This window comes from Mus musculus, chromosome 8 (genome assembly GCF_000001635.26).
Source record: "Mus musculus strain C57BL/6J chromosome 8, GRCm38.p6 C57BL/6J".
In the NCBI taxonomy this organism is placed as follows: Eukaryota; Metazoa; Chordata; class Mammalia; order Rodentia; family Muridae; genus Mus; species Mus musculus.
In genome coordinates this window covers 56,551,919-56,565,761 of record NC_000074.6, presented here as the reverse complement: position 1 = coordinate 56,565,761, position 13,843 = coordinate 56,551,919, and the positions used below count along the sequence as shown (strand labels likewise).

The following is a 13,843-nucleotide window of genomic DNA, read 5'->3' as shown; positions in this document are numbered from 1 at the left end:
CAGGACTTTGAAGTCAGTCTGGGCTACAAACAAATGAACAATGAAGCAAAAAATAAAAAAACACAAATTATTTGTGGAAAATGCTAAGATGTGAGGGAAAAAGATGACCAAGAATAAGCCAGGTGTAAAGTATTATTCTAATCTTTTATAATAGTTCAATTATTACAAAATTCATTTATTTTAAATAATGCTATAAGAATTTGTACTCACACAGAAAGACAAGGCCACAAACAATAAAACAGATTGTTTATGTATATTAGCTGATAATAAATACTTTTATACTACAATCTGGAGACCTTAGGAAGATCAAATCAGAAATGCTGCTATGAAAATATACTTCCATTGGAATTTGGTAATTTCATTTAATTTATCAAATCTGTCAATTAACTTCCCAGTCTAGGTATGCTACTACTATTGGTAAGTTCTTTATCATTATAAAGGCTACTTTAAGATGGGACTGAAGTTTTGGGAAAGAATACTAGAAAATCTGAAATCCAGTGATTCTTCCAATTGGTAGCATTTTCAAGACTGAAAAGAAGGAAGAATCCATATCATGGCTGTTTAGGAATAAATGAGATTATGAAAACCACTGTTTCACAAAAGCTCAGAGTATGGTTTAAATCGACACTGGTGCAACAGCTGTTAAGATTTATGTAACAAACTGTCATGCCTTTCCAATGTTCACCTGCTTTCAGTGATGAAAGGAGTTTAGAAAAAGCAGAGGTGAAATTGTCATAATTTAAAAGCTGATGCTAGCAAACACTGTAAGCTCATATTAAAAGAAATTATTTCACAGTGCATACGTGCTATGAAAAGAAGATTAAACTGGAAAGGGATCTCAGTTAAGTATTGGTGAGTTTATCTTACCCTTGCCAGAGAAGTTCATCATTAGCGAGGTCTTGCCAAACACAGGAAGCTAAGCAAAGGTCAGTTGCATTCAGGTAGGATAAGATGGTGAAGCTCAGCTCAGGAGGCAGCATTTCCAAGTTTATGAACCCCTCCTGTTCTTTAGACTTCCTTGCCTTCAGAAGATGATAGATATCAATGCCTCCTTGGGCTTGTTTCCGGTGGCTGGTGTGAGAAATGTTGCTTGAAGCCACTCTCCTGCTCTGTTCTCTGCTGAGGTAGCCTGTCTCACTGTAGGCTTCCTGTTGGAGATGATGGTTTCTGGCCACTCTCCAGAGTCCTTGACCCATCTGCAAGCCTGAGAGAAGGCCAGAGAGTAGTAAGGTGACAAAGCAACAAACCATCTTTCCCAGAGGTATAACAAATCTGACACAAGACATGCTTATTGGAATTAAACGTTCTCATTAAATCAATAATATCAAAAAGAAAACAATCCACTTTAGAAGAGACTGGTAATAGCTCAGCAGCTAAGAGAGCTGCAGGGTGCTGAGTGTGGTGGCGAATGCCTTTAATCCCAGCACTCAGGAGGCAGAGGCAAGCGGATTTCTGAGTGAATTCTAGGACAGCCAGGGCTATACAGAGAAACCCTGTCTCAAAAAACCAAAAGAGAGAGAGAGAGCAAGAGCTACAGGGTATTATAAGGAACAGCTGGGATGCTTCAAATGGAGCACTTGGAAGAGAAGTTTAAATACCTCATTTGCTCATGGCCTCTCCATGAGCTTGCTTGCTAAAGACTTAAAATTCACAAGTAACACAATCATTTGTTCATGTAGTGGGAATGAAGTTGCTGATGTCCTGAAAACACAAGTTGCAGTTACTCAAAGGTATGGGCTAGCATTAAATCCAGCTCTGATTGGAGCCCAGGACTTCAGTTAAGCAGCTTCCAGACCCTGATTTTTATCACAACTCAGGCTCAGCTAAGCTAGTCCCTTTTAACCAAACTCCCAGACGCATAATAGCTGTGATGCAGGCTTTCCATTTAATTCCTGCCAGTCTACACTTAGGCTGTAGAGAGTAATAAAATGTAACACAGGCCCTGAAGTCTAATTCAAACCTTATAAATTAGACACCTAGAATAAATTTCTCAGCAATAACTGCCTATTTGGTTTCATGGCTGCTTAAAAATAAAAATGTAATTTAGAGTAATTTTTCAACTCTTCTCCAAATAGCCCTGTGGATTTGTTCAAAGCACCTGGGAAAAGATATAAGAAGGTGTGTTTGTCTCCCCCACCTACTTGTCACCTGTCAGAGAAGCTGTTAAATATCCTGGACTCCCCATGCACAAATATTTAGAAAATGACTGGCCTAAACTTACTTGATACTACTTTCAAAGCTAGAAGTTTTTTCTGAGAAAATAAACCGAGGAAACAAAAAACTAAATCAGGAAGACTATTTAATACAAATAATTACTTTCAAGAATCTCTTTCAAACAAAATATTCTTGTTTCACTAATCTGAACTATTCCAAAAAATTTAGAAAAAGAATACTGATTTTCACATGAAGTCAGTAAAATAGTGAAATGATTTTCTTGGTATGATTTGAACCATAGATGGAACACAGAAAGAAAAAAATCCACCCCTGTTAAACACATGAAACAAACCACTGGATACCACTATGGAAAGGTCCTAGAAATAACTTCAGCATCCAGAAGAACTTCAAAAATGTAGAGAACATTATTTTCTTAATTAAAAAGAAGTCACATGTAAATTTACTAAGTTTGTGGTTATTATTGGGACAAAAATTGAGGTTATGGATTAAATAACCTGTCTGTTTACCCCTCTCTCTCTCAACCTCTCTCTCTCTGTGTATATATATATATATATATATATATATATATATATATATATGTATATATATATGTATATGTATGTATACATATATATGCACACACACGCACACACACGCACACACACACACACACACACACACACACACACACATATATATCCATTGCAACTATGTTTATAATAGCCTTATTTGTAATAGTCAGAAGCTAGAAACAACCCAATTGTCCCTGAACCAAAGAACAGATACAGAAAATGTAGTATATTTACAAAATGGAATACCACTCAGTTATAAAACAAGGACATCATGAATTTTGCAGGTAAATGGATGGAACTAGAAAGTATCATGCTGAGTGAGGTAACCCAGACCCAAAAGGGCATGCATGGTATGTACTCACTGATAAGTGTATATTAGCCAAAAAGTTCAGAATATCCACGATACAACTCACAGACCATATGAGCTTAACAAGAAGGAAGGCCCAAGTGAGGATCCTTCAATCCACACTTAGAAGGTGAAACAAAATAATCATGAAAGGCAGAGGGTGGGAGGGGAAGGGAAAAAGGGGGGCAAGATCAGGTATGGGGGGGGGGAGACAGGGGAGAAGCCCAGAGGGGCCAGGAGAATGAATAGAAATAGGCAGCAGTGTGGGATAGGGTATGACAGGCATGGGATCTCTAGAAAGTCACAGACACCAGGGATGTAAGGGGCTCCCAGGACCCAATAGGAATGACCTTAGCCGAAGTGCCCAATAGTGGGGAGATGAAACCTGAAGAGACCACCTCTAGCAGATAGGCAGGGCCCCAGTGGAGGGATGGGGACACCCACCCATCTCAAAATTTTTGACCCAGAATTATTCCTGCCTAAAGCAAATGCAGGGGGAAAAATGGAGCAGAGACTGGAGGAAAGGCCACCCAGAGACCTGCCCAACTTGGGATCCATTCCACGCACAGGCACCAAACCCTGACACCATTGCTGATGCCATGTTGTGCTTGTCTAGCATGGCTGTCCTTTCAGAGACTCTACCAGCACCTGACTGAGACAGATGCAGATACAGCCAACCATTGAACAGAGGTTACGGATCCCTATGGAAGAGTTAGGAGGTTAGGATTGAAGGAGCTAAAGGGGATGGCAACCCCATAGGAAGAACAACAGCATGAACTAACTGGATCCTTCAGAGCTCCCAGGGACAGAGCCATCAACTGAAGTGCATACATGGGCTGGACTTGGCCCCTGGTACATATGTAACTGAGGACTGCCTTGTGTTACCTCAGTGGTTACTCATTGCTTGATGCCCCAGAGAAGGGAGATTCTAGAGGGGTGAGGTGGGAGTGGGGGAGTGGGGGAGCAACCTTTTAGAGGTGAAGAGGAGGGGTGATACAGTAGGGGCTCATGGGCTCACAGAGGGGGGACAGGGAAAAGGGCTAACATTTGAAATGTAAATAAATAATTTTAAAAATTAAAGTAAAAGAAACTGGTAATGGCTCAGCTGTAATGAGCACTTACAAGTCTTTTTTTCCCCCTGTTTCAAAAGCTTTATATTTATTTGGTCAAAGACGAGGGAGAGGCTCCAGGACGGTTACAAAGCTGCCTAATGACTTGAGAGATTCATTCAGGTGGAGGTCCTGAGTCGGGCTGGTGCAGAGCAGAGGAGGGAGCCCCTTGGAAGGCACAGAGGCCTCATAGTCGTGCTTGAGAGTGAGCTGCTCAAAGAGATACTGGGTCAGAGATGTCTGGGACACTCCAGTCTGTGCTGGTTGTGTCCCTGCCAGCCTATGGAGGCTGGTCACGTGGTTGCCCATCTTCTTGATGAGCTTCACCTCCTTATCCAGGAAGTAGCTTTCCAAGAAGTCACAGAGATGAGGGTCTGTGCGGGCAGAACCCAGGGCATGCAGATCCAAGAGGGCCTGGTTCAGGTTCTTCTCCAGGGCCAAGGCAGCTTCCATGCCTCCTGGGTTTTACCCCATTCATCTGGAGATGCCTTCTGCACATCGTAGAAGAGTGCACAGCCCCCGAGATCGTTCTACAACTTGAGGAGGTGCCCTCGAACTTATCCTCGGCCAATTCGCAGAAGAAGTGGCCCAGGCCTCCAAAGCCACGTCATCCCGACCAAAATAGAAGGCCAGAGAGAGGTAAGTGTAGGAGGCCCGCAGGTGCAAGAATTTCAAACTGAAAATCACATTTTTTTAATACTTGCAAACACGAGTTTTAGTGTAAATATGAGTTACTGTGATTAAATTACAGCTGGCTATTTATATGTACTAATGAAAAAAGATAGTTCTATCTTAAAAATATTCTTGTAGTATAGGCTAGTTTCTATGTATATAGAAGTTACTTCTCATTTTCATGGCAGTGCCTTCTATACAGTTGTTATAAACACTGAAATGGTGAATATTTAACCACTGCTCTGTGGAAAATGAAAGGTTAGGTTCAGGCAATGGGCAAATAGGTAAATGAATGTGGTGCAGGAATGGGTGGTCTCCTTAAATTATGCAACCACAACTGACTATCAGGTCCTTAGTTACTACTTACAGCTTACATTATCAAGTACTGTGTGTCTCTCAGAGACATTATATACATTTCTGGATTAAGAGCAAAATAACTCATATTCATTTCAGAATACATGTATACATTAGAGTAATGGACAGGGAGTTCTGGAATCTTACTCTCATGGCTGCTCAGTGGCCGTGAACACTCTGGGAACATGTCATAGGGACTGAAACATGGCTGTTTTTATTAACTTTATCATAAGATTTTTATATTTTGGTTTCTTTACTAACATTTCCTACATTTCAATTTGATGATGTGCTCCCAAATTTCTATGTTGTTATAGTAGAGTAGCTGGGCTGACATAAATAGAAACAAGATTTACGATGGATTTGAAAACAAAGAAAACTTTTGGAAAATATTTCAATATTTTAATCCATAAAATATTGTAACCCATAAGCTCAATTAGCTAAAGCTGTCTTCAAAAATGAACAGCATATGAAATGGCTTAGCCTGTAAAGGCACTTGCTGTAAAGACTGATGATCCATGCTGGATTCCCAGGACCCACGTGATAGAAAAAGAGAAATGACTCTTACAAGTTGTCTATATGTAATGACAAAGGCACACCCACTTACATACTAACGTACTCATACAAATATAAAACACACATATAAACATGTACGAAATGAAACATATACAGAGTATATCAACACATGTTTGAAAAGGAGAAAGGCTACACTCCTTTGAAGACATAGCCACTGGTAGGTGGCTCAAGCCACTGGGGTCATGACAGGAGCTAGGGCGATCCAAAGTAAGGTAACAGTGGATGGCTATGACCAAAGTACATGGTACACATGTAGGAAAACTTAAAGAATTATTAAAATATTATTTTAAAAGAGGTAGATTAGTTTAGAATACGATAAGGAAGCAGAAACGTATATGTCCTAAAGATGACAAAAAGGTGGAGGACTCAAAAACAGAAAAAAAAAGGAGAACAATTCAGGGTGAGATGAAAAATGGAAAGCAGGGGGTTAATTTCTCTGGGTCACTGTTTCCTTACCTGCACAATAAGACTAGAATAGATCCTCCTTTGGGGCCTGGAGATAAGATCCAGCAGTTAAGAGCATGTACTGGCCTTGCCCAGAACCTGAGTTAAGTTCCTAGCAGCCACACTGGGCAGCCCACAACAGCCTGCACTTCATCTTGGTGGGATCTGATATTTTGGCTTCTGTGGGCACCTGAACACACATGCACATTACCTCACATAGACATAGAACACATACACATAATCAAAACTACATCCTTTTATGCACAATGGTTACCAAACAGCCCACCCAAAAGGAAAGACCATCAGCCTTATTGGGGTCTGTACATCTTAGGTCATCAACAATTTATTTTCACAACAATCTAATGTGAAGTCATTAAAGTATTACCAAAACACATACAAAGCATCATACAAGTTTTTGTATTCAGTGACTTTTCAGTAAAGCTTAACAGTTTTCTGTGTATATTGGTGTATTGGGACGTTTATTTTGGATGTGTGTGTATACATTTGCACATGGAGGTCTGAAGTCCTTGATTGCTCTTCACCTTTAGTTAATGATACAGAAGCTGAAGGTTATGGGTTTTGACAAGGATGGTCAGTCAAGAAGCTTCAGGGTCCACCCCTACATTACAAATCCACTCTATATACTGCACACTCTTGGGAGCTGCTTGCACTTCCAGAAGATGAAGTTACTATGAAAAAGTTCATCTTTCAAGTTTCACCTTTCCAGGCTACTTGGTATTTCCTTAAAAACTACCAATAACATTTGCCTCCCAGACATAGTTTCTCTATATATCCCTGGCTGTCCTGGAACTCACTCTGTAGACCAGGGTAGCCTTGTTGGGATTAAAAGTGTATGCCACCACTGCTGTGTGTGGCAGTATTTCTTAAAGATGGACTGAGTTAACTAAAGGCAAACTATAACAAAAGCAATTATAATACTTTGAAAAGGGAACCTTGGAATTAACTTGATTGTGTGCCTAATGGGCAATTTGGATATAAAGTATGAAGGGAAATCATGGATTATATTATATTAATATTAAAAAACCTACAAATCTATATAAGTGACTAATGAAAATATAAATAAAATAGAAGAGAATGCTTTTTAACATTATAATCCCCAATAAATACAAGGAATAATGAAGCTAGAAGTCATTTCATAACCTTCAGAGAAAAAAAAAAAGCAAGGTACAATTATCAATAAATCTAGAATGGAATTTGATAGAGAATTAGCAGAGTTACTCTCAAATGAGAAACATCAATTAATTAGCATGTGTATGCATGTAATATATGCAGGTGCCCAAGAGACCAGAAGGGAGCATCCAATCCCCTACCAGACATGGGTGCTGGAACCTGAACTCTGGTCCTTTTGAAGAGCTCTTTAATTGCTCTCTTTGACCATAAGAATAATTGCCCCCGCCCGCAAAGTCAGAGGAAAACTTTTACAGAAAATAGAAAAAAATATATATCCCAGGTCTTTTTTGGATGTGGAGAGTTAATTCTTAGATGCTTGGGTCTTGTCTTGTTGCCTTCCTTTTGTTCATAGTAAACCTGAAACATTTATGTAATACTCAAAATCAACATTAACCAATTATATTGTTTCAGTGCTTAAATCAGCTTATTTACTACTCTGTAATAACCACTCAAAACTTGTATATAGCATACACCTTAATTCTCACAATCACCTTCAAGGGTCAATGCATAGACATACATACAGATAAGATGCCCATGTACATAAATAAAAGTCTCAGAAAATAAAGGAATTCTCAGACTGAGAAAACATTACAGGGCAATTAGCTCTTGCGGATTGGCATGCCCCAGGTGACCCGCTGGGCAGCGCATTGGGCGGGATGGGTCTAACCTGTATGATCCTGGTGCAGAAGGCTTGGTGAAGGCCAGGAGAGCTGTGGCTGGACAATGGTACTCTGGGGACAGCATGCAGCTCAGGGCAGCTGGGCATGCCCCCCAGAGGACCCCGTTTTCTACACATTTACTTCAAGTAGATGGCTGCATTAAAAAAAAAAAAAAAGATGCCATTTTGACTGATCTCTCTCTCTCTCTCTCTCTCTCTCTCACACACACACACACACACACACACACACAGAGAGAGGCTGGGTCCTCTTAGATCACTCACTAATTAAGAAAATGCTCTGCCCTGCAGCTGGATCCTGCACAACTGCTGGATGTTAGGTAGGCATTTTTCAGTTGAGGCTCCATCCATCTATACAGAGGCCAACAGGAACAATAGGAATAGAAGAGTAGTCTCTCAAACTCAGATTCTAATGATTTATTTTGTCCTCAGGCAATCTGATTCCATAAAGTTCTTTCTGAGCTGTGTTAAGTTATACATATGTGATGACTGACAAACCATTTCATGTGAATTTCATTTCATGTAAATTCTCATCATACGATGCTAATTTTTTCACTATGTTTTACATCTCAATAGTGGAAGTATAATTTGTATATAAATATACTAACTCAGATAAAGTGCTATGTTTAAAATACAGATCCGATTCAATTTTAGAGATTTAAATTTTATTAAATTTTAAGCAATTATTAAAGAAAATTCACATATTGGGTTTTTTTTTTTTAAAGAGAGCTTTTCTCAAACAGACCATAACAACTTCATGTTTCACTATTTTAGGTCTTAAAATCTTCAGGTGTCATGAAGTGGTATTAACGGAGAAAGACTGTGAGAGTCTGAGAGAAAACACTTTCAGTGAGGCAATCAGAATCAGATTGGCAGCAATAATTTATGTCTGGACACCGCAAAAATAGACAAATAGACCACCAAAGTTGTTTAGAGTAGACCGGTAACATTTTTTTTTTTTTTAAAGAAACACCTGATAACCAAGCACAGTCCTAAAATTTAGAGTCCACAGTTCAGAGAAATGAAGGAAGGTCAGTCCACAAGGTGGTCTTTCTAAAGAGAAAAGGGAAACAGCTAAGCACTAAGAGGTCACAAGGCACATGAAACACATAAAAGCCCCACTCATTAAACTTAGAGATCTGGCCCTGAAAGAGCAGGCTTTTTTTGTTTTTTACTAAAAGGCATACCATTTGTGGGTCGCTTTAATCCAAAAAGATTTACAATATTGCCTTGTTTTCTAAAGGTTGCCGCTACCCTCACCCCCACCTCTAATTTCTTCCTATAAATGCTAGCTAGCAAAATAGCATTTAAATGTATGTAAGAACATGAAAACATGTTATGCAAACATAACCACAAGTCTGAGAAGTTTAGGTTTATTCAACTTCTTCAGTTTGCTTTGACCCAAACATGATGTTGTTTTAACTTGTACATACATTTACTGTGTCATATTGCTCACAGATACCAGTTTCAAAAACTCAGTTCTCCTTTGACAGAATTACTATTTACCCTGCACGGCTGTATCAGCACCCAGGACGATGGCACATTCTTGCCTACCTCTCAACGCACATCACCTAAAGTATTAAAACAAAACACTGAGGGTGATCTGAGCTAGGGAGAGAGTCAGAAATAACATGATTTTATCTAGGCTTCTTCCATAACAAGTTGTGAGAACCAGGCAAGTCTCTTAAAACCTTGAAGTCTCAGTTTTCTCACGGTATTTGGTTAAAATAAGGGTTCTGAGCTTGATACCCCAAATCTCTTTCAGCTATACATGTTTTTTGTTTGTTTGTTTCCTGCAATTAATAAAGAAATGTAAGACATCCAAGTAGGGAACAAAAAGTAAAACCATCTCAGTTAGCAGATATAACCTTACATGTAGAAAGCACTAAAGATCCTGCAAAACCAAAGTAAAACAGAACTGAAATACACACACACACAAAAGCCACACACACGTTAAAGATTCTCTTTCAATACTGACTGATTGGAACTTTGTGCTTTTGGACAGCTGGAATGTAGATATTCAGAATCAAATTATCTTGAACTATTTTTAATCCCCAGTAGCCATCCATTGCTCACTGTGTCTGACCTAACACCCTTATGACTGTCACATGAAGCTTTTTGGGGTGTATTAACTTAATAGAGCAACAAACTTCACCAACCAAAATGCTAAGCATGTATCAGATAACATCTGAAACCTGTGGCAGAGATTTTCCTGGATTATTACAGCCCACCTTCCTCATATTTCTATCCTGTATTTGAAAAGGGCCTTGATCCAGACTTTCTTTTGTTCTGTGGTTATAAAAACGTCAAAAAAATGTTAAGGTTGGAACACAGTAGTTGGAATAACCTGAAGCCATGTTCTCAGATATGGAGTCATGTTTAGCTCCAGAATAACTATCTTTTATCCTCTTTGAAGTGAGAGCTGTGTTTTTCTGTCAAAAACAAAATAAAACACCGTATAATTAACAAATGAATTCAGGAAAAAGACAGTAGGCTAGGTCAACAGAAAAGATTGGTTGTATTTCTATATACTAATGAACAATCTGAACAGGAAATTAAGAAGATAATTTCATCTGCAAGAATACAATATTTAGGAATTAATTTAATCAGTCAGGTGGGACTTGTACAGTGAAAGGTACAAGCACTGCTGCTGGAAGTGAGAGGGGAAATATAGAAATACATTCCTACCCATGAACCGGAAAACTCAATATTGCTAACATTTCAACACTACATAAAGACAATATACATGATACTGCTTATGTGAAATATTTAGTGTAGACAAATCGTAGACATAGGATAGGATGTCAGGACCTGGTGAAGGGAATAAGGAAGGGGTGGTTGATGGACATACACTTTTAGCTGTATAAATGTAAGTAATTATGGAGGTAGATAGTGGAAATAGTCACTAGCCACTATAAGTCACAAGCCACTATAAATATATTGCATATCATTGACCGGTACATTTTAAACTGAATATACTGATAAATTTTATTTTGTGTGCATTGCTTTACCACAATTGAAAACTTGAAAGACAATTCCATGATTGCGTAAAAACAAAAGAGGAAAATTACCATAACTTGAATACCATGGAAAGATGGTAAAAGTGGTGAGTTTATTTAGTATCCGAGGTTCTTCTCACTTGTTTCTCCACCCCCACCACATCTATAAATAACTAAGAAGTATGGGCAGAAAGGCTAAGTGTGGTTTACTTCTTAAAGCTGGTTTCTTCATTTAAATGTTTAAACAATCCTATATGCACTCTATTCTGGAAGAACGTGTAAATGGATAATTCTAGAACTAAGCACCTTAAATTCATTGCTCAAACTTGAACTGTATATCTGTTTTGTGCCAATAAAGTTGGATAACATTTTGCAAATAAATAAGGATTCCAGTACCTGTCAAACATGGGAAGAAGCACGGACAATTTTATACTGAGGCATAGCCGAAATAGTGCCATAACAAACATGAAGCGAGAATCTTTTGCTCCCACTAAGCTTTTAAAGCTAGTCGGCAAAAGCTGTACTGGTGACGTGCAGTCCAGTGTGTAGAATGAAGCTGGTGCTTGTGGTGCAGGACAATCAAGGGGCTTAGAAAGGGAAGAGACTTGCAAATCTGTACTTGCTAAGAACCAATGAGAATCAAAACAGTCTTGACTTTCTTGTGAAGCATGGGTAGTAAAGGTTATTGTTCTTTTTTAAACCTAGGTCTTTATATAATATACAATAAACCAACATATCTTATTGACTAACAGAATGCTGACTAGATAAAAACAAGTAGATCTAAAACAGGTTTATTTACTTTTTAAAAACCTTTAAATACTATAACTTTCAAGGCCATCAAAATTTTATGTATTGCTATTGTTGACACACTTTAATGTAATTCTATCTTGAAAAGCCCAAGATCATACTTGGGGTGTGTACCCTTGTTTTATTAATTCCCTCTCTCTCCCTTATCAATGTCCCTACTAAAACTGTATTAAATTTATTTTTAATAAACCTTGCTTTATAAGTCTCATCCTAAGTTTCGCTGCTGCTGCTGGTTTGCAGCAAGGTAAAATATTCTGGCTTCAGCTGAGTAGAGGTCTCTAAGGAGTACACCTTGGACTGATATACACAACAACATGGAGTATAGCCTATTCTGTAACCCACTACCACTCACACTTGCCATGTAAATCCTTTTTTAAAAAAATCAAAGCACATTTCCAAAGCACACTTTTCCCACCCCTATTTGATCATATGGGTTTAACAGAAATTTTCCACTGATCTGCATTTTATCTATAACCAGCCCTAGCCTTTTCCTAACTGCTTTCCTTCTCAAAAGCTATCTTCCATACATTTATTTTGACCCAATTTCAGCTATGTAAAAGGGTAAAAGATAACCTCAAACACTCTTTTCAGATTCTCTACCCTTCAGGCAATATTAAATAATATTCTTTAGGATAATTAATATAAAATATTTCTAAATTATTTTTCTGGAGGAGCTGATACTAGTATAATTCACATGTTACTTCAAAATCAGGCTTTTTTTTTTCCTTGTCAGAATTAAATTCTTTTGGACATACTTTGGCTAAGATATTCTTATGTAGTGATTACTTTTAACTGCTAAAAGTTATCAGGCACGGAATTTGTTCCAGGTGCCTCTAAAATGGCTTCCATCGATTTTGCCTCCTGTGTTATCTATCCTCTGCCTCTCTAATGTGGGTTGGGTTAAAGACTCTTAACAAACACACTATGATAGCAGTGATAGGATATCACTTCTAAGATTAGATTATAAAATATAGTTATCTTCCCTCAGTTGGATGCTTTCTCCCAGCTTGTCTGTTGTAGGGGAAATCAACAGCCATACTATACTCTAAGGGGGTTTTCTGAAGAAAACCCACTTAGCGGAGAATCTAGGGCAGCTGGCAACTATGTGCATGCACTTGGAAGTGCACCCTTAGTCCATCTCAGTGCAGTCTCTCAATAGTATCACAAGTCCCAAACACAGCCTAACTACGACCTCAAGAAACAAGCTGAACTACTCTGTTGAACGTTGCCCTGATACTTGACTCAAAGAAACCAAGATAGTACATGTTTGTTGTTTTAAGCTGCATTAAATTTGGGGATAATCATAAACCAGCAATATGAAACTAATGACGATACTTAGGTAATTGTTAATTTAGAAAAACTGTATAAGCAAGAAGTTTCTGAATTAACCTGAAAATAATAAATTTATTTATTGTTCATTCTGAGACCTGCTCTACATTGTAAAAACAAAACAAAAACAAAAACAACAACAACAACAACAAAAACCTTTCACAAAGGTAGCCGGAAGCTCTTCTCGTCGGAGTGAAAGTGCCAAAGTCCAAAGAACCAAAGCAAAGAGAAGAGTACTTAGTGACCTGTTGCAAAACCATACTTCCAAGCCTTTGGAAGGCCAAGAAAAAGGATTGCTAGCTAGGGACAGTCGGGGCTACACAGTGAATTCTGAGCCAGCCTGGAGTACACAGGAGACCTTGTCTCAAAATACAAACAAAAACGGAGTGCAAACACTGACATGAACAACAGTTTGTATTCAATTGCAGTATTGAGGGTAATGAAGAGAATATGGCGCGCGCGCGGGGTGGGGGTCTTTACAAATAAATGTCTCATTTATAAATTAAGTAGTCACAATTATTAATTAGTAAATACAGAACGAAAAATAAACCAGAAATATATCGAGTAAGAATTGCAAACTTCTATGGTTTTTGTCTAGACAATGTGTACTGAGTAAT

At 38.4% G+C, this 13,843-nt stretch overlaps 1 protein-coding gene and 1 pseudogene across 3 annotated transcripts in view; both read right to left on the bottom strand.

Moving 5' to 3' along the window:
- The window catches only part of Fbxo8 (F-box protein 8), a 42,786-nt gene that overhangs the window by 28,178 nt on the left and 765 nt on the right, over nt 1-13,843 (bottom strand). For 2 of the 3 annotated variants that reach the window (NM_001368347.1, NM_015791.4), the window contains exon 2: nt 868-1,204. The exons of the other annotated variant lie outside the window; for it this stretch is intronic. Coding sequence is in view for 1 of the 2 variants with exons in the window: in NM_015791.4 (NP_056606.2) it covers nt 868-1,196 (329 nt within the window). In the remaining variant the exon portion in view is untranslated. The remainder of the gene's footprint in view (nt 1-867; nt 1,205-13,843) is intronic. 3 annotated transcript variants of the gene reach the window in all.
- Nucleotides 4,218-4,848, bottom strand: Gm2767 (predicted gene 2767; annotated as a pseudogene).